Here is an 18,489-nt window from a genome sequence, read left to right on the forward strand (position 1 = left end):
GTACACTCTAAAAAATGCTGGGTTGTTTCAACCCAACTTTGGGTCAAATATGGACTAACCCAGCCGTTGGGTTAAATTTTTACATTAAATTTTTAACCCAAAAGTTGGGTTAGTCCATATTTGACCCAAAGTTGGGTTGAAACAACCCAGCATTTTTTAGAGTGTATCTGTATTTCAGTTTTGAGTTGTTTAGTAACAATCAAGCTTATATTTGTTTAACACAAAACTTCTAATATATAGTCTAGTTCTTAGCGTAATTTTCAAGTTATAGATTTTATAAAGTTGTATGTATATCGTCCTGACTGTGTTCACAGGGGAGTGGAACTGCTTTCTGTGCTTGAGAAGGCACTTCATTTGCATAATTTTTCTTGTCTACGGTGACGCTCTGTTTCGAGGGAGTTCACTGGGGTGTGCATAAGTATGTGTTAACGTACTAGTTTGTGCACGTTAGTGGTACACGAAAGACTCACTAGAGCGCAGCCCATGGTGGCATTTAGTATAGGTCCGAGAACACAGGCATTCATTTAGTAGTATGTAATATGTACCTATGTGTGAAGGTGCTTAATCTCTACAACCAAGACGCAGGAGACAACTTTCGTTATTACTGATCTACGTCAAAAAAGAAAAAGACAGAAGGAAGGAATTTAAGTCATCGAGCGCGACCGAGTCGCCGCTTTACTGCAGATACGTCCCATGACTCCTGCAAGTGCAGCACTGGCTTTGTTGTCTTCCCGATTTAGCTTTACCCTGGACCGCTGTTTGATCGATTTCTGCCGCTGAATGAGAGAAGCTCGCGCCGTGCTGCGCGCTGCTCGTCAGAGAGGAAGGTAAGCGGGAAAGAGGCAGAGTTCTCGCATGGCTGTTAAATGGCGAGTTTGTGATTTATGACCGCGCCACTGAAATCTCGGTTCAGGGAGAGTTCATACTCGCACATACACACACTCACTCACAGTCAAGCCAGATTCCTCCCGTGCAGCAGCTGGGTCTCCTGCTTTGTGGCGTCAGTGTCTTTTCTTTTAGCTTTCCATGTGTATGATAGTGCCAGAGAGTGAGTTAGTGGAAGTCAAGCATAGATGGGTCGTCTAGAAATTGAACAGGCCTCTTGGTTTAGTTTTATGCAATTATGTGGTCTCAGTATGTTATTTGGGCCTGAATTTAGCACAGTTATGTCTGAATTTGTTATAAATCATTTTTAAATGATTGTTTTTATTATCTAGCAGATTATTACTTAATCGGTATGTTACTATTATTATTATTATTATTATTATCATCGCTGTTATTCCTTAAATAGACTGCTTTCCATATTTTATTGTGCGCTCCAAGTAAAGCATGATTCTTTTGATTTTTTTTGTGATCCTTTCTTCGTTTTGTTTTTAAGTATATAAAAGCATGTAGACTGGTGGGATATTTTTAACAGGGTATTTATTGTTGCTATATCAATAATATCAAATATTACTTAAGAGTGGAAAATTGTACTAGGCAAATGTAATACGTTTCAGTTGTTATTTCCGCGCTCTTCGCCAGTCCCGGGCCGTGGCAATATCGCTTTCCCAGCTTGGTGACCCCTCATGCATCCACTGGTGCCAGTTACCATTATCCATTATTTTGGGTTGGCGAGGAAAAAAATCATGCCGTGGTTTGGAGACGCGCGTCTGCCCGGTTTTTCAGGTTTCCTGCTACTACAACTTTCGAACCCAATACACGCAGGGGCTTGTAGGACGAAAATGTCATGAACACCTTATCACCTTAAAAACTAAAACCAGACGCGAATAATGACCTTTGTTTAGAATAGAAAAATGTATATTTAACATTAAAATTAAAAGACGTCATTAGAAGAAGCTGTTCTGACAATGAAAATAAAAGTCGCATAAATTCACGACAGTGATTGTTGCTTGTTTATAGTCCTAATGCTTTAATTCAGTTCACACTACCTATTTACAACAACGCAATGCTCTATTTTTTAATATTGGTTTTGTGTGTTTATTTGTCTTTTGTTTTTTAAACATGTTAACATAGGCCTATAGATTATTTAACATAGTTATAGCTTATTTTGATTGTGTGTTTAAGTTAAATACTTTAAGCGGCCATCATGTTCTCAGTTATGTTGTCTATTGTTTCAATTGGCCATAAGGTGTTTCAGTTGGCCATAAGGTAAGTGGTGACCGGCTCTCCCAGTCTCGCCACAGTGTCAACTGAGCTTTGAAAAGTAAGATTGATAGGCCTTATTTCACCCGCTCACCGTATCTTCTCTCACCGTAGGTTCACCCGTAGAGCCCATTGGCGAAGAGGTGTCACGTGACTACGTCGAGCCAATGTTCTTCTACGAAGGTGTCAGGACCTTGTCAGAAAGTGAAATAAACATTGGGAAACGGCGAGATGCAAAAAGCGACCTATTGCGACGGCTCGGCAATTTACAGTGGCTTCCCCTATCAAAGCGCAAACGGTTTAGGTTATGATGCCAGTCAGCAGCAATATCTCCAGGCCCTTCATGTGGAAAGTGAGTACCATCGACCGGCCTGCTCCCTGCAGTCCCCTGGTGGCTCTGCGGCTCTGCACAAACCCAGTGAAATCTCCGAGGGCTGCCAACGGAGTAACGGGACACAAGCCCTAGTACCAGATATCCCCGACAACAACCAGCCCCCTACTGTAAGAGTGGAAAATTGTACTAGGCAAATGTAATACGTTTCAGTTGTTATTTCCGCGCTCTTCGCCAGTCCCGGGCCGTGGCAATATCGCTTTCCCAGCTTGGTGACCCCTCATGCATCCACTGGTGCCAGTTACCATTATCCATTATTTTGGGTTGGCGAGGAAAAAAATCATGCCGTGGTTTGGAGACGCGCGTCTGCCCGGTTTTTCAGGTTTCCTGCTACTACAACTTTCGAACCCAATACACGCAGGGGCTTGTAGGACGAAAATGTCATGAACACCTTATCACCTTAAAAACTAAAACCAGACGCGAATAATGACCTTTGTTTAGAATAGAAAAATGTATATTTAACATTAAAATTAAAAGACGTCATTAGAAGAAGCTGTTCTGACAATGAAAATAAAAGTCGCATAAATTCACGACAGTGATTGTTGCTTGTTTATAGTCCTAATGCTTTAATTCAGTTCACACTACCTATTTACAACAACGCAATGCTCTATTTTTTAATATTGGTTTTGTGTGTTTATTTGTCTTTTGTTTTTTAAACATGTTAACATAGGCCTATAGATTATTTAACATAGTTATAGCTTATTTTGATTGTGTGTTTAAGTTAAATACTTTAAGCGGCCATCATGTTCTCAGTTATGTTGTCTATTGTTTCAATTGGCCATAAGGTGTTTCAGTTGGCCATAAGGTAAGTGGTGACCGGCTCTCCCAGTCTCGCCACAGTGTCAACTGAGCTTTGAAAAGTAAGATTGATAGGCCTTATTTCACCCGCTCACCGTATCTTCTCTCACCGTAGGTTCACCCGTAGAGCCCATTGGCGAAGAGGTGTCACGTGACTACGTCGAGCCAATGTTCTTCTACGAAGGTGTCAGGACCTTGTCAGAAAGTGAAATAAACATTGGGAAACGGCGAGATGCAAAAAGCGACCTATTGCGACGGCTCGGCAATTTACAGTGGCTTCCCCTATCAAAGCGCAAACGGTTTAGGTTATGATGCCAGTCAGCAGCAATATCTCCAGGCCCTTCATGTGGAAAGTGAGTACCATCGACCGGCCTGCTCCCTGCAGTCCCCTGGTGGCTCTGCGGCTCTGCACAAACCCAGTGAAATCTCCGAGGGCTGCCAACGGAGTAACGGGACACAAACCCCAGTACCAGACATCCCCGACAACAACCAGCCCCCTACTGCCCCTTCCGGACCATCTTCCCCCAGTTCCATAAACCAAATTCCGAGCAGTGATACCACCGCCAAGAACCCAGGGCACGCATCCCCAACGTCAGGCACAAGAAAACACATTTTTCCGTGGATGAAGGAATCCCGTCAGAACACAAAGCAGAAATCCTGTAGCACAATTTCAGGTGATTACATCAACCACATTGTAACACCTTAAATTAAAAGGCTAAATATACACGTTTATAAAATAATATATAAATGAATACGAGCTATAACGCGTCTAGCTAGCCTATGGAGTTAGTATTCACATGGAATTATTTATTTGTATTTTTATTTATTCGCTAACATGATTTGTGCAGTGTGTTGTTGCTTTGGTAAAAAAGAGTCTGCTAATAACATAAATGTTATAAAATATATAAACCGGAATCTAGCCTATATGCTGCATGGAATTTGTAATTTAGCCTGTATCGCCTTTCCATTGCTATTTACTGTTTATTTATGATACATTGGACCACATGTAAACCAAACTTCTAGGATAGTGCTTTTGGAGGTAATCGGACAGGTTTGATGTTTAAATTCCGAGTTTACCAAAGGCTGTGCACCGATGACACCTCCAACAAATACCGCTGTTTCTGCTGCACAGTTACATAGTTTCATTCATAGTCAGCTATTTTATTTGGTAATTACTATGAAACTGTTGTGGAAATACAGTACAGTTGGATTCTGATTGCATCCTCCCTCTGCCCCACTTCCGGAACAGACTATGCCAATACCTATTTTTGTATAACCTAATGAGAAAAAGTAAGCTATTATGTTTTTGATACAGTTATAATGTGCTTGCTTTAACAGGGATAGCATGATATTATTACCATATAATCCTTAAAATTATGTAGAACTATCTTTTCATGGCACAATACATGGTGCTGTACCAGCAGTGTTTTTTGAGTGATTCAGTCTTTTAAACAACAGTAAAAGTAATGCACGATTAATATTGTACAGTGAGGTTCATACTGGGACATGCGCAATAACGCTCTTCGTTTACTTTTTTGTCCTCGTACAGTAGAGAGCTGCGCTGGAGACAAGAGTCCCCCCGGTTCGGCCGCCTCCAAGCGCGCTCGTACTGCATACACGTCTGCTCAACTAGTAGAGCTGGAGAAAGAATTCCACTTCAACCGTTACCTCTGCCGCCCGCGACGAGTGGAAATGGCAAATCTGCTCAACTTGACGGAAAGGCAGATTAAAATATGGTTTCAGAATCGCAGGATGAAATACAAAAAGGACCAGAAGGGGCTAGGAATGATGCCCTCTCCTGGAGCACAGTCTCCTCATAGTCCCGTTGCCCTGTCATCTGGTGGCGGAGGAGGGGGTGGGAGTGCATATTTAAATTCAATGCATTCTCTGGTTAACAGCGTGCCCTACGACTCACCCTCTCCAGCATCGTACAACAAACCCCAGCCTAATGCGTACAGCCTTCCTACGTCATATCCACCTCCTCTGAATAACTGCCCGCCTCATCAGAAGCGGTATCCGGGGACTGGCACAGCCACACCGGAATACGACACGCATCATCTTCAAGGCAACAACAATTACGGGACGCAAGTGCAGGGTAGCCCGGTTTATGTAAGTGGTGGTGGAGGCTATTCGGATTCTTTGGTGGGGATGGGGGCCTCGGTATTTGGCCTGACGCATCTATCGCATCCACCTCAAGGCAATATAGACTACAACGGCGCTATCACCATGGGAAACAGCCATCAGCAAGGAACGTGCGAACCAAACCCATGCACATTCACAGACCTTACACCGCACTATTCTCAGGGAAGAATTCAAGAAGCGCCCAAACTGACGCATCTATAGTGCCGATACAATGTATGTCTGTCCCAGTCCACGGAACACATTTGCGCTCCCTGTCTAACTGCGTTTTCCGCCACCTACAGCTGCGTATATTTGGTTCATATTGGTTTCCTGACGTAGCCTCAGGTGAAACGACCTTGTTGTAGGTTTTACTTAATACATAGAAAAGGAAATTAAAGTTCCTCAAAGCTCAAATGTCATGGCATCATGGGAATATGTAGGCCTGTATTGTTTTGATGAAATCTGAAACAGGGTATGAGAACACATATTAGTAGAAGTTTTTTTATGTGAATTTTAAGTCTTCAAAATTCTCCTCAGTCCACGATTTCTTTTCTGTTTTGCATTTTGCACTTGAGGAAGGATGCATATGAACACGATTTTTTTATTCAACAGTCTTATACAGCGTGAGCTCGTGTCTTTTAGGTCTTTCAAATGTATTTATTTGTTTCCATGGACAGTAGATTGTGTTATTTAGCCCAAATCCTCCAGATAATGGATAAAAGGAACCCAGATCCTGCGATTCTCCCAGTCATGTCAGTGCTGAAACAAGTGCTAACAGGCAAGACTGTTTATCAAAGGTCAATGTGTTCGAATATTAATCGATGTGTGCGAATGTTAATCATGTGTTGCTTAAACAGTCGAAAGAGACAACGATCAGAAGCTTTTTATTAGTTTGAACATTTGTTGATGTCATACATTCCATGCTGCTCCACTTCTGAAGAAATAAAAGACACTAATTGACTTAAGTATTTGCCTTCATAGTAGAGGTGTTACACAACAAAAAGCATCAGAAAATTAGCAATATAATAATAAGCGTTGGATAATATGCTTAGTGCACGTCGCTCTTTGGTTCAAATTCAGCAAAATTAAAAGAAACTTACATATTAAAACGACTGAAAGACATTTGGAAAAGGGAGAGACAACCTAATACTGATGGATGTACTGAGTATGAGTGGTAGCCTACACCGTCATTTCCTGCAGTCTTGCAGTTTGTGAAAAGTGCAAGAAATCCCATCCATTGTCGTGACAGTCTCCTACATGCTTCCAGCAGTGCCTGTGGGAGAAAAAAGGCTTTAAAACTCTGAAATGCTCAAGCCCAGCCCTCGTTTAGACCAACAGCAGTGCAATGTATAGAATACAGATGCAACATAAGCAATAGAGAGAAAGAAAACACACATCACACAAAAAACACATCAACGCAAAATTCTCTGAAACAACTCGTAATTTGAGTCCAAATTTAATGTTATTGTCATTAGTAATAGTACTCGAGATTAACACAATTCTTTAGTATCAATACTGTTGTTTCATCATTTCACTTTACATGAAATGACGTTAAATTAAATGACTATGATTAACAACCTCGTTGTGTAGTACACTGGTTAAAAGGAGAATTGCTAAAAAAAAAACAACAAAAAAAAACAAATATAATTTAAAACAAAAATACCTTTTTTTCCCACTAGTCTTTAGCCTATTTATCCTATCAAATTACTGCCGTCTAAATGTTATAAATAAATGCAATACTTGGACTTTGTAGTTTTCTGTAAAATGCCCTAATAGCATAATGTTAGCAGGAGCTTGCATGAGGCAAAGTTAATCAATTTAGGACATGTTAACCCAAGATGTGGTTATGGGTTTCATGAGAAAAAACAGGGCCATGTTTTCACCGACTTGGAATGAGTGCCACCTCCCACATAGTAACCTCTTTTCTTGGCTACTCCAGATAGCTGTATAACACTATACGCCGCAACGAAATTAGCGCGTCCTTTCATTTATCAAATTAGGCTGGCTATAGAATATGAAAGAAACTACTCATCGACAGCAAATTACTGATCCTTGTATGTAAATCTGAAAATGCCAGGTCACTTATAGTCTGTGTTTATGAGCGCGAGAAACAGGCAAATCTCTCTAATGGAGCTTTTTCCAGCCTCTCCTCTCGTTCTACCGGGATTTGTTCCTCGTAGAGTTAGAAGGTTTAAATGTGTTGTGGGGGCATGAGGCTGTCAGACCTTTTGGCAAGTAAGATTGATCGCGTGCATGCTTCTATAACTCTTTGTTTAGTATATAAGCACTGAATCTACAAACGACCAAAGTACTAGTTTCCCTTACGTTTAAACAATCCGGCAAAAAAAAAAAAACTTTCAAAATGTTAGTAGACACAAAATCCCCTCCCTGTGTAGAATGAAACAAATGGAACAAAATTACTTTTAGTTTAATCATAATCCAAAAGATCTATATGAACGTCAATTGTTTCGTTTAAAAAATAACTTAACTTATGTTTACATTTTACATTCATTGATTTAACCAAAGCGACTTACCAACTGAAACATCATGAAGCAATCTGTCACAGAGCCAGACTTCACAATGCCAGGTTTAGAAGTTAGAGTAGGAAACAAGCTAGACTAGAGGTAAAGTGTTGTGTCATATTAACAAGATAGAGCAGAGGTGAAGTTTTATGTGATATTAAGGTTTGTACTTACTTTAATCCTCACTGTTCAAACATTGCGGGTATATGCTCGGAAACAAAGCTTCCAGTTGAAAACATCTGGTATCAGGAAGCCTTTTACTTCAAATATTTACTGAGAACGACGTAGGTCCCTATCGAAGAGAGAGCGAGTGAGAGTATATCCTTCATAGTTAAATATAGGTCTACAGACTTCGAATTTGCGTTTTATCTTGCGCGTTATTTTGTAAAAAAAAAAAAAAAAATTAATAGAGCTTTATAGAATAATAATGTATTTTATGATATATTTCAGTGCGATTATCTGTCATCGTTGATGACCTTACAAAATGTTCTGTAAGTGGGCTTGTTTTATGGAGCTGTATGTTTTTGTCTAACCAGTGTAGGCTATCTTAAGAATCGATAGGCGGAAAGTTACGTCAACAGATTTTCGTGTGGGGGAGGGGATATGTGATTTCGTTGTATTTATGTGCCATATTAATGGTACAAGGGTCTAGGCTGAAACAGCTGTCTTTTCAAGCCAAAATGGAATAGATTAAAAAAAACTTCTCTGTCAGCAGCAGGCTAACTTATTTGGCAAATGTACTGGAGCAAGACTGATTCCCTCACATTATTTGTGAAACCATTACACAGAGAGAATGCACGTGCCTGTGCAGCAGGGGCTAAAGGGAGGTTCTAATTCTTATATGCACTAGCCGCCGGTTTTGAGATTGACAGTGAAGCTTCAGGGCCATTGCCTTTAGCGGACACAATGACACCGATGTACACCCTGTTAAGAAAGGAGTTGCTCGAAGAAGTTCTACGGATCGATCTTTCAAGCTGGATCCTTTTGAATAAACCCCAAATTGCCATTGGGTAAAGGTAATCACGTGACATGTCTTTTCCGTCCAATTTCAACCACGTCTCCTTTTGAATGAATATTGTCAATAGCAAGGGGTCCACACGGGCATATTACAAAATAATTTGAATGTCTTTTTTCTCCACATAGCCTGCTTATTTTAATTGAGAGCGAAAACTCGTAAACTTCAACGAAGCCAAACTTTCCCTATCCGCGCTCTTGGGGCGTGAGACAACAGGTTTACAATGAATTACGAGTTTGAGCGTGAGACGGGTTTCATCAATAGTCTGCCATCGCTCGCGGAGTGCCTTACTTCTTTCCCCCCTGTTGACGACTCATTTCAGAAGTCATCAATCAAAAGCTCAGCGCTCACGAACCCTCACCCTCTTATCCTACCTCCTTTCGAGCACACCATCCGAAGCTTGAGTCTCGGGACTCAGCCACGCGATGCAGGGCCCCGGCACAGCGTAGATGGGGGAAGCCCACTACACGCCAAATCTCTGACCCAGGAATACCCGTGGATGCGCGAAAAGAAGACTAACAAGAGAAACTGTCCTCTCACACCGACCGGCTTCTTGACTCCTACAGCGGGAGTCATTTGCTTCTCTCCAAAAGGTGAGTTTTAGGAAAACCTAAGCGAAGAGAGATGGGAAGAATTAAGGTCATTAAAGGTCTGAGAGAAAATATGAGCATCACCGTATATCTGCACAATCCTCTCCACGCTATTTACCTCATATTATTCTTTCTCATTTACCACTTCTGTAATTTTTTTTGACTGTAACTTAATTCAAATCAATAAAATCTTTCTGATGTCTGACGTGTAACGGAGAATGATAGATTACTGTTGTGGCGGAAGGGGCCACTCAGGCATTCATTAGAAGATGGTAGTCGGTACCACGCACACACGATGATGCTGTTCGCAGTCTACAGTTTTTTTTTCTTAGTTCATCAGTTTGTGTTATCGCAATTTACAGTTAAGATTACATTAACGTTGCGATAGACAAATACTAGGTGTTGTCATGCTTCTATATTGTATGCTTGACTAAGCAACATAACAAGTGTTCGTGTTCCTTTGTGGACTAATTTTTTTCAGGCTCACCCGAGCTTCCCGAGGGCGGTTTGTCTAGTGGAGAAGGAGGTTCGCGCCGCCTGAGAACAGCATACACAAACACACAGCTTTTAGAGCTAGAGAAGGAGTTCCACTACAACAAATACCTTTGCCGACCGCGCCGTGTGGAAATAGCGGCGCTTCTCGAACTTACAGAACGCCAGGTCAAAGTGTGGTTCCAGAACCGACGGATGAAGCATAAACGCCAGACCCAGATTAAAGACATCCACGGGGAGCTAAGCAAGACAACTGTCGGCGAGGATAATGGTGCACAGAGCGACGAGGACGCCTATTTACCTCATATTATTCTTTCTCATTTACCACTTCTGTAATTTTTTTTGACTGTAACTTAATTCAAATCAATAAAATCTTTCTGATGTCTGACGTGTAACGGAGAATGATAGATTACTGTTGTGGCGGAAGGGGCCACTCAGGCATTCATTAGAAGATGGTAGTCGGTTCCACGCACACACGATGATGCTGTTCGCAGTCTACAGTTTTTTTTTTCTTAGTTCATCAGTTTGTGTTATCGCAATTTACAGTTAAGATTACATTAACGTTGCGATAGACAAATACTAGGTGTTGTCATGCTTCTATATTGTATGCTTGACTAAGCAACATAACAAGTGTTCGTGTTCCTTTGTGGACTAATTTTTTTCAGGCTCACCCGAGCTTCCCGAGGGCGGTTTGTCTAGTGGAGAAGGAGGTTCGCGCCGCCTGAGAACAGCATACACAAACACACAGCTTTTAGAGCTGGAGAAAGAATTCCACTACAACAAATACCTTTGCCGACCACGCCGTGTGGAAATAGCCGCGCTGCTCGACGTTACGGAACGCCAGGTTAAAGTGTGGTTCCAGAACCGACGGATGAAACATAAACGCCAGACCCAGACTAAAGACATCCACGGGGAGCTAAGCAAGACAACTGTCGGGGAGGATAATGGTGCACAGAGCGACGAGGACGCCTCCATTTGTGGCCTCAGTCATGGCAGATTGGGCGTTGAAGATGGAGAGTCGAACACTTTTCAAAACGACCTGTCAAACGTTTCTGGGCAGTCCTGTAATGATAACGACATGCAACATTTTGAAATGTTTTCTAACAGATTTATGGAAAGAAGTCTAAAAGATGTTTCCAGTCAGTCACCTACTGCTCTGGGCAAGGGGATAATAATATGCAACCGATGTGCCAGTACGGACAGTTGCGATTCCCCGCATGTTATGGACATGTCTGTGCAGGACTTTTTTTCGACCGACTCATGTCTGTCTGATGCAGCTTCGCCAGTGCTGTACAAGTCTCTAGAAAGCACAGATGGTGTTTCATCCGACTTTTATTTATTTACGGATTCTCTGACTACAGCTGATTTACAAAATGCAAACTACTGATTATCCAATTGGATCAGTGAACAAATGAAAGGATAAATCAGGAGTTTTAAATGATTTTTTTGTTTGCAATATCTGACGCGATTATGATAACATATCGAAGGTAAGCTACATAAGTCATGCCCTGTATTTAGTAATACATAATGCATAGGCCTAATGCATTCATAACAGAAGTATTAGTTTAGATTACTTTTATTTCTGTATCGAGTGATGTTTATTTCTGTAAAAATAAACATATTTTGTAAATACAAATGTCAAGACAATATTCTGTTCTCAAATCAATAGCAATTACAACAACCTATTATTTCGCTAGTACCTAAATAGGCTATAAATCCATTATACCAGTCATAACACTTCAAAATAAAAAAATAACCAAATTAAATGTACTATTAGATTCACGTCTACTGCAGTGTTCTTTGCAGAAGTCATACAAATGTTTACATTTACATTGATTTGATAATTTAACATTTTATGTTCCTCACATGTATGATTTCCATGCTGAAACATTATTAGATGACATGGAAAAGTCAGTACTAGTTAAAACATTTTAAATATCTATTTAAACTTCTTAATGAATGTGCACTAGAAATAATTACTTATGAAATATTATGTTGTTGCCCATTTTGCACGATGCAAATTAACAAACTGTATAATTACTCCTACTATATTTGATATTATAGGCTTACATATTAATGTGTAAACTTTTCACATCTTTAATTTAAAGTCACAATTTAAATGACAAAACGTGTTCAAATATGGCTTCTACAAACTTTAATTTAAAGTCACAATTTAAATGACAAAACGTGTTCAAAAATGGCTTCTTCGCCAGAGCTAGGCTCTTTGTCTCAGACTCTTTTCTCCGCTCCGCGTGGGGAAATGCCGAGGATGTTTCTTTCCATAACGAACTCATAAATCAAAGTCTTTCAGGCAAGTTGACAGCACCAAGACAATCACTGCCTGTGAAAAGTCTGCCCAAATAAGTGTTTTCACTCACTGTTTATCATTAAGAAGATTTTGGATCCCGAAGCACAACCCACGTGGACGGATAATAATTCATTTTTATTGGCGTTTTAACACCCGGCATTAGGATTACACAAAACACTCATAAACTACAAATTTCATTGCGCGTGACATACGCTATTTGTCTTTGTCTCTTTTAAGTTTTTTTTTCTTCTTGTCCTTCTAGCCTGACTGAAATAATGTGATAGAAATGGTTTATGAACCCTACATTAAAATCTTTTTTCAAATATTTCTAATATTAATAAAATAGTATAATCGTAATGACAAGCATATTTTTGTTCATATATTTCTCACCCACACTTCCTATACATCTTCCTCGAATATTGTCTGTGAATGTGGCTGAAAAGTTCTGCAAGATTTAGTTGGTTCTACTTTTTAAACCTCAAATGACGGATTCGTAGTCACATTTTGCTTAAATGCATTGTTCTAAGGTTCTAATTTGTACTATGTTAACACTCTGGCTCGCTACAAGATGAAGAACAGCCGCAATAAACAAACAGTAAGTGCATTATAACAGCTGTTATTTTTCTTGCCTTGTTTGTCAAGGACCATGTTTAAAAACGATGTGTTAAGAAGAGAGGATTAGAAATACTAGGCCGTCAGAAGCTTGTGGAAAGCGCCATTTTGAGGACAAAAAAAATAACATTGGACATCTCTCAAAAAATCTCCCTTTCATCCAGAGGGGGCGCACGTCCCCCTGCCCAACTATAGGCTAGAGCAGTGGTTCCCAACCCTGGTCCTGGAGGCACCCCAACACTGCATGTTTTGCATGTCTCCTTAATCAAACACACCTGATTCAGATCATCAGCTCATTAGTAGAGACTCCAAGACCTGAATTTGGTGTGTCAGAGAAAGGAGACATGCAAAATGTGCAGTGTCGGGGTGCCTCCAGGACCAGGGTTGGGAAACACTGGGCTAGAGGATAGGAATACACTTTCATGTGATAACCGATCACTTTGTGACCACTGATCACAAAGCATCATTCAGCAAAACAAGCAATTGCTTATTAAGGAATATGTGACAAAGTTCAGCTTCATTTTTTTCAGGATGTTAAAATTTACATGGATTTTACAAAAAATTGCTTAGGCTAAAGCAATAAATATACAGTGGGTTATGCAGGCTTTTTATCAAATAAGACTCAGCCTTATCAAATTACAAATGCATTCTAATGAAAAGATAAGATATAATGAAAAAAATACAATCAGTTTTATTACCGGTTTATCATTTTTATACACAAGGCCAAGTTGACTAAAGCTAATGACTGCATAGCAACCTCACAAAGCAGAGCAACTGACTCAAAATACAATAAACCAGAAGGAGATAAAAAGACATTCACTTTACATTATTTCCCTGTGGTTTGGAGCTCACCTTACCTGGCACATTTCTTCAACATATTTCCTCACACCGATATGTTGCTGCCTGGACGCTGTCTGTGAAACTACATCTCTCCTTGCTCCTCTGCCAGCGAATCCATCCTTTCAATGGGGGATAAGGTGGGCCTACGTCACGTTGATCGACAAGAGGTCGGCATTTACATAAGCCTGGTCTTTAACGACAACCTGTCAGTGCAAGGCCACTTAAGATCAAGATGAGACAGAACAACTGATCACTGGCTGACCCAGCCCACGTGACTCTCACTGGTCATTCATATCACTAGCGCGCGGACACCCCCCAATCCACGACTGATTGAAGGAGGCAGAAGGGTGGCTCGGCTCAACCCCGGGTGAGTGGTGCGACGTTAATCAGTCCCCGGGCCCAAAGATCTGTCAGTGTGGCAGCCACGCGCAAAGACGCCCAGGAAGATGCCACAATGAGCACATTCCTAGATTTCTCGGCCATAAGTGGTGGTGGAGATGCAGGTGGCGGGGGCTCGTGCTCAGTCAGAGCGTTTCCTGGCGACCACGGACTTTCAACATTTCAGTCATCGTGTGCTGTAAGGGTAAATAGCTGCGGTGGGGACGAGAGGTACATGTCCAGTAGATCATCACAAGACGCAATTAACCCTCAGCCACACCAAGCCGGCTCGTACCAGTCCCCCGGGACTCTGTCAATTACCTACAGCGCCCATCCAAGTTACGGGACTCAAAGTTTTTACGCCGGATACAGTCACTGTGCCCTAAATCAGGATGTGGACTCGTCTGTGAGCTTTCCCCAGTGCGGCCCGCTAGTTTACTCTGGAAATATTTCCTCGGTTGTGCAGCACCGTCACCATCGCCATGGTTACAGTAGTGGAAACGTTCATCTCCATGGCCAGTTCCAGTACGCCTCAGCCACATATGGTAATAGCTCGGACCAGGCAAACCTAACGTTTGTGGCGGGCTGCTCAAATCCGCTATCCCCTCTGCATGTGGCTCATCACGACGCATGTTGTTCACCTCTATCAGATGGCGTGTCAACAGGGCAGACATTTGACTGGATGAAGGTTAAACGGAACCCCCCGAAAACAGGTGAGTGGCTAGAGAACTTTCACATGGTTTTCTTTTCCGGATACAGTATTCATGTTACGAATGAAAAAAGAAAACAAGTACTGACTTAATATTGCTTTGCGAACACCCTGGTTGTGTAAAATTCTGGATAATTGGTGTGATATAATTAAGACAAGATTATGCATGCACACTCTCATTTATTCATCTATTTATCGTCTCTCTTCAGGGAAAGCTGGAGAGTATGGATTTGGTGGGCAGCCAAACACTGTACGCACCAATTTTACTACAAAACAGCTGACAGAGCTTGAAAAGGAGTTTCATTTCAATAAGTACTTGACTCGTGCAAGGCGGGTGGAGATCGCGGCTGCGCTCCAATTAAACGAGACTCAGGTGAAGATTTGGTTCCAAAATCGTCGTATGAAGCAAAAGAAGCGAGAAAAGGAAGGTCTTTTGCCGAAATCTCAGTCCGAGACTAAGGATGGTCACGAAAAACAGGAGGATGCATCTGAAAAGTCGCTCTCCGCACCACCCACTCCCTCTCCCTCTTCCCCGACTGTTGATGCCTACACGTCGAATTAAAAGGCTCTCACGTTTGTTCTGCCAACCGGTTAATGATATTGCAGTACTGTTAGTGACTTTCGTGTCAAGGTTATTGTCAAAATCATCATGTGACATCAGTGTCATACAGAGACCAGTGCACAACTTACAGATTCTGACCATTCAGTATTTACCTGTGCTACTTTGTGTTATTGTGAAATGACTGTTAATTGTCTTAGGGCATCTTGTCAAGCACCTAGAAATAACACGTTTCTTGTGCGTTTTCATGCACAGTAATAACAAATGCTGCACTTTTACACGTCTTTGGTCGGACTTGCACCACTTGTCAAAATACCTAGCCTACCTCAAGAACCAAAGGAAGTAGTGCAATATATTTAAGAGATGTATTATTAAGAGAGATGAATCATATACGTTTCGCCAAAGGCTTGTTTCAACACACTGACAACTTTTCTGGACCGTGCATAGTGTTAACCCTGATGTTGTGTATGTGTTGTGAGTTCTGCAACATGATGCGCATCTCTTCAAAGTTGTCATCCGGTCGTACTGAGTTTTATCAGTCAAAGATAAAGACTCAAGTCTCCTTTAGAAACATGCTTTAGAAAACGATCAAGATACGGGTGAATTAAATGTGTGAATAAAAATTTCACTTAATTACAATTTATCTGAACACTATTTACTCGTGATGGTGCGAATGCCTGGTATAAGCCTGTCAAAATATTTCTGACTAGCTGGTAACTTTAAATAATCTACAAGTAATTTATATAACGTTTAGGTACATGTGTCCAAAGAGGTTTTTTTTTTTGCCTGTACTATTATGTTTGATTTATCGATTTGATTGTTTGCATAGTCTCAATCCACAGATAACTTGCTCTCTGGCTTCTTCCGCAGGGACGAAGCTATATTGGCACATGGTAGGCATGTTTATCCACGAAAGAGGATGCGCAATGCTGTCACCGTCATTCGTGATGACAACCCTATTGACCTGTTAGTTTATCGAAGGAAAACGGAGGACAAGAAAAAAAAAAAGAGAGAACATCGATTAAATCATCTCATCTATCGACAAGGATGAGTCGGCCTGACCCCATTGTGTTGATGACATGTCTGATTCCTCATATCACAACCTATCAATTTCGCGTACAGAGTGTCGAGTGAGGCAGTAACAGAGCAAAATCCTCCTAAAGACTCACTGGCATGCTGTCTTTAAAAAAATTTAAAAAAAATTATATTGGTTCATTTAAAAAAATACTTTCTTGAGTGCAGAGAGCGCGCCATTTTCTCTACCCTCACAGCGGTCTTGTTTGAGCTTCACCTTTACCTTAAATCCACCTGAACATGAGGGTTGCGTGTGAGTCTGCATGGAGCCTAAATATCTCCTGGTCTCCTGAGTGCGTAAGTTCTTCTTCCTAAGGCGTCGCGCGTGTGTTTGTTTGTTGATGCTCAAAATGATAATCGTGTTAATGTCATTTCTAAAACAATGCAAAATATCAGTTTAGATATTCAGATGAATAATATCAAAGGAAAGACAACTTTCCTTTAAATTTATGAGTAAGATATTTCTCTACATTTTCGGGCATGGACACACCTGTGAACGCACTGAAAATGCTGTGCACTATCGATTTGTCCTCATGCTGAAGTGACGAAAAAATATCAACGCAAAAGAAGGCCCTCTACGCCATTTGTATGAATTTAGTAATAGGCCTAGTAATATAGTTTTTATTGCATTGAGTCCCCATCGAGTAACCATTGCAAAAAATTTCATAACTCGATAAAATTATCTACATTTTTATCAAAATACAAAAAAGAGTAACAAAATAAAAAATAGCATTAGACAAAAATGTATCTAATTATTTAAATTATAAATAAACAGAAGAAAGAATTAGAAGAGATAAACGCAAATCAATCTAAAATTTCCATTCTGAGATTTGAATGTAAGCCTGTTCCGTCTCTAATGACCAGATTTAAACAGGAGGACTCGTGACTGTGAAAACATAAATGCGATTATATTCTTTGCCGTTTAGGTACGCCAAAAACAAAAACGGGTTAAAATAAAGCAATAAACGTTAAATAAAGGTTAAGAAATTACATGTTCGTTATACAGAGAGTATGTTTATACGCCATTTTGACCGTGTTTTTTTAAGAGACTGATAAGTATTAAAAACTGAAATGTTACTTACATTTCTATAAAAGGGAGACAGGATCTACTATTATTATAATTACTGACACATTTGTTTATTCATTGAGTTATTTGCTGAAAGAATGATCAGGGATTTAAAGAAATATCGAAGCTCTTGACATTCAAACTTCATTAAACATTCAGGTCTTAAGCAATAAATTAAGAGAGCAAATTAACGAAAAGGGCGTTCGTGAAAATAGAATACGCTAAATACAAAACAGAACTTACCTCTATTAATTATTCCATAACAACAACAATAATAAAGATGTTTCTATCGTTGTAAAATGATATTGTTGTAAAAATGTATTCTTTCAAGCAAATATTCATTTACAGACTAATTGTTTTCGAAATCGAGGAGAGATGCGACTTTGCATTGACCTGACCCTCGAAAGAAAACCCCGGGGTCATTGCATGGTCACTGAGCCCTGAGATTATTGTGTATAAGATTTTCACACGGAGTGCTAAGTTTTATTCATTTAAAACAAAAAACAATTGAATTTACAGCTCTTTATATATAAGAAACGCAATTCCCTAGTTGTAAAATCGCGTAATTGAACATAGGCACTCAGGCGTCAACACAAATTATTGATAGATGTCTGAAGGCCATTACGAATAGGAAGAAAAATACATAGTTTTATTTTATTTTATGCATGTATGTATGTATTTATTTATTTATTTTGACAGAGATGATTGGGATAAGAGTCATCTCATGTCATATGAGTCAGGAGTTTAGTCATAGTCATTTTAAAGGGGATCTGAAAGTTGGCAACAAATTTCTCTCTCTTTGTCTACATTTAAATTATTTATTATTATATGAATATTAACATGAATGACAGATTTTATGTGGGTGACTT

At 40.2% G+C, this 18,489-nt stretch overlaps 4 protein-coding genes and 1 long non-coding RNA gene across 6 annotated transcripts in view; all 5 read left to right on the forward strand.

Annotated features, from left to right (window-relative positions):
* Positions 1-2,639, forward strand: part of LOC107748662 (uncharacterized) — a 21,688-nt gene extending 19,049 nt beyond the window's left edge. For both annotated transcript variants that reach the window (XR_001640954.1, XR_001640955.1), the window contains exon 3: positions 2,260-2,639. This is a non-coding gene — a long non-coding RNA (uncharacterized LOC107748662). The remainder of the gene's footprint in view (positions 1-2,259) is intronic.
* A 790-nt stretch (positions 2,640-3,429) lies between these two features.
* On the forward strand, positions 3,430-6,886 carry LOC107748663 (homeobox protein Hox-A3a). The gene is made up of 2 exons (XM_016563563.1): positions 3,430-4,008; positions 4,884-6,886. The coding sequence occupies exons 1-2, from the start codon at positions 3,567-3,569 to the stop codon at positions 5,675-5,677; spliced, it is 1,236 nt and encodes a 411-aa protein (XP_016419049.1). The 5' UTR covers positions 3,430-3,566; the 3' UTR covers positions 5,678-6,886.
* Positions 6,887-8,171: 1,285 nt separating this feature from the next.
* Positions 8,172-10,410, forward strand: LOC107748726 (homeobox protein Hox-A2a-like). The gene is made up of 2 exons (XM_016563673.1): positions 8,172-9,585; positions 10,064-10,410. The coding sequence occupies exons 1-2, from the start codon at positions 9,216-9,218 to the stop codon at positions 10,408-10,410; spliced, it is 717 nt and encodes a 238-aa protein (XP_016419159.1). The 5' UTR covers positions 8,172-9,215.
* Positions 10,411-10,729: 319 nt separating this feature from the next.
* LOC107748727 (homeobox protein Hox-A2-like) lies at positions 10,730-11,585 on the forward strand (the record flags this gene model as incomplete). Its single annotated transcript, XM_016563674.1, has 1 exon — positions 10,730-11,585. A coding segment is annotated over one exon (732 nt), but the record flags the coding sequence as incomplete, so codon positions are not given.
* Positions 11,586-14,140: 2,555 nt separating this feature from the next.
* LOC107748664 (homeobox protein Hox-A1a) lies at positions 14,141-16,076 on the forward strand. Its single transcript, XM_016563564.1, has 2 exons — positions 14,141-14,925; positions 15,131-16,076. Exons 1-2 carry the CDS (start codon positions 14,289-14,291, stop codon positions 15,481-15,483), a joined length of 990 nt encoding a protein of 329 aa, XP_016419050.1. The 5' UTR covers positions 14,141-14,288; the 3' UTR covers positions 15,484-16,076.
* The last annotated feature ends 2,413 nt before the right edge of the window (positions 16,077-18,489 follow it).

This window comes from Sinocyclocheilus rhinocerous, unplaced genomic scaffold (assembly GCF_001515625.1).
Source record: "Sinocyclocheilus rhinocerous isolate Xijiao unplaced genomic scaffold, SAMN03320098_v1.1 scaffold499, whole genome shotgun sequence".
Classification (NCBI taxonomy): Eukaryota; Metazoa; Chordata; class Actinopteri; order Cypriniformes; family Cyprinidae; genus Sinocyclocheilus; species Sinocyclocheilus rhinocerous.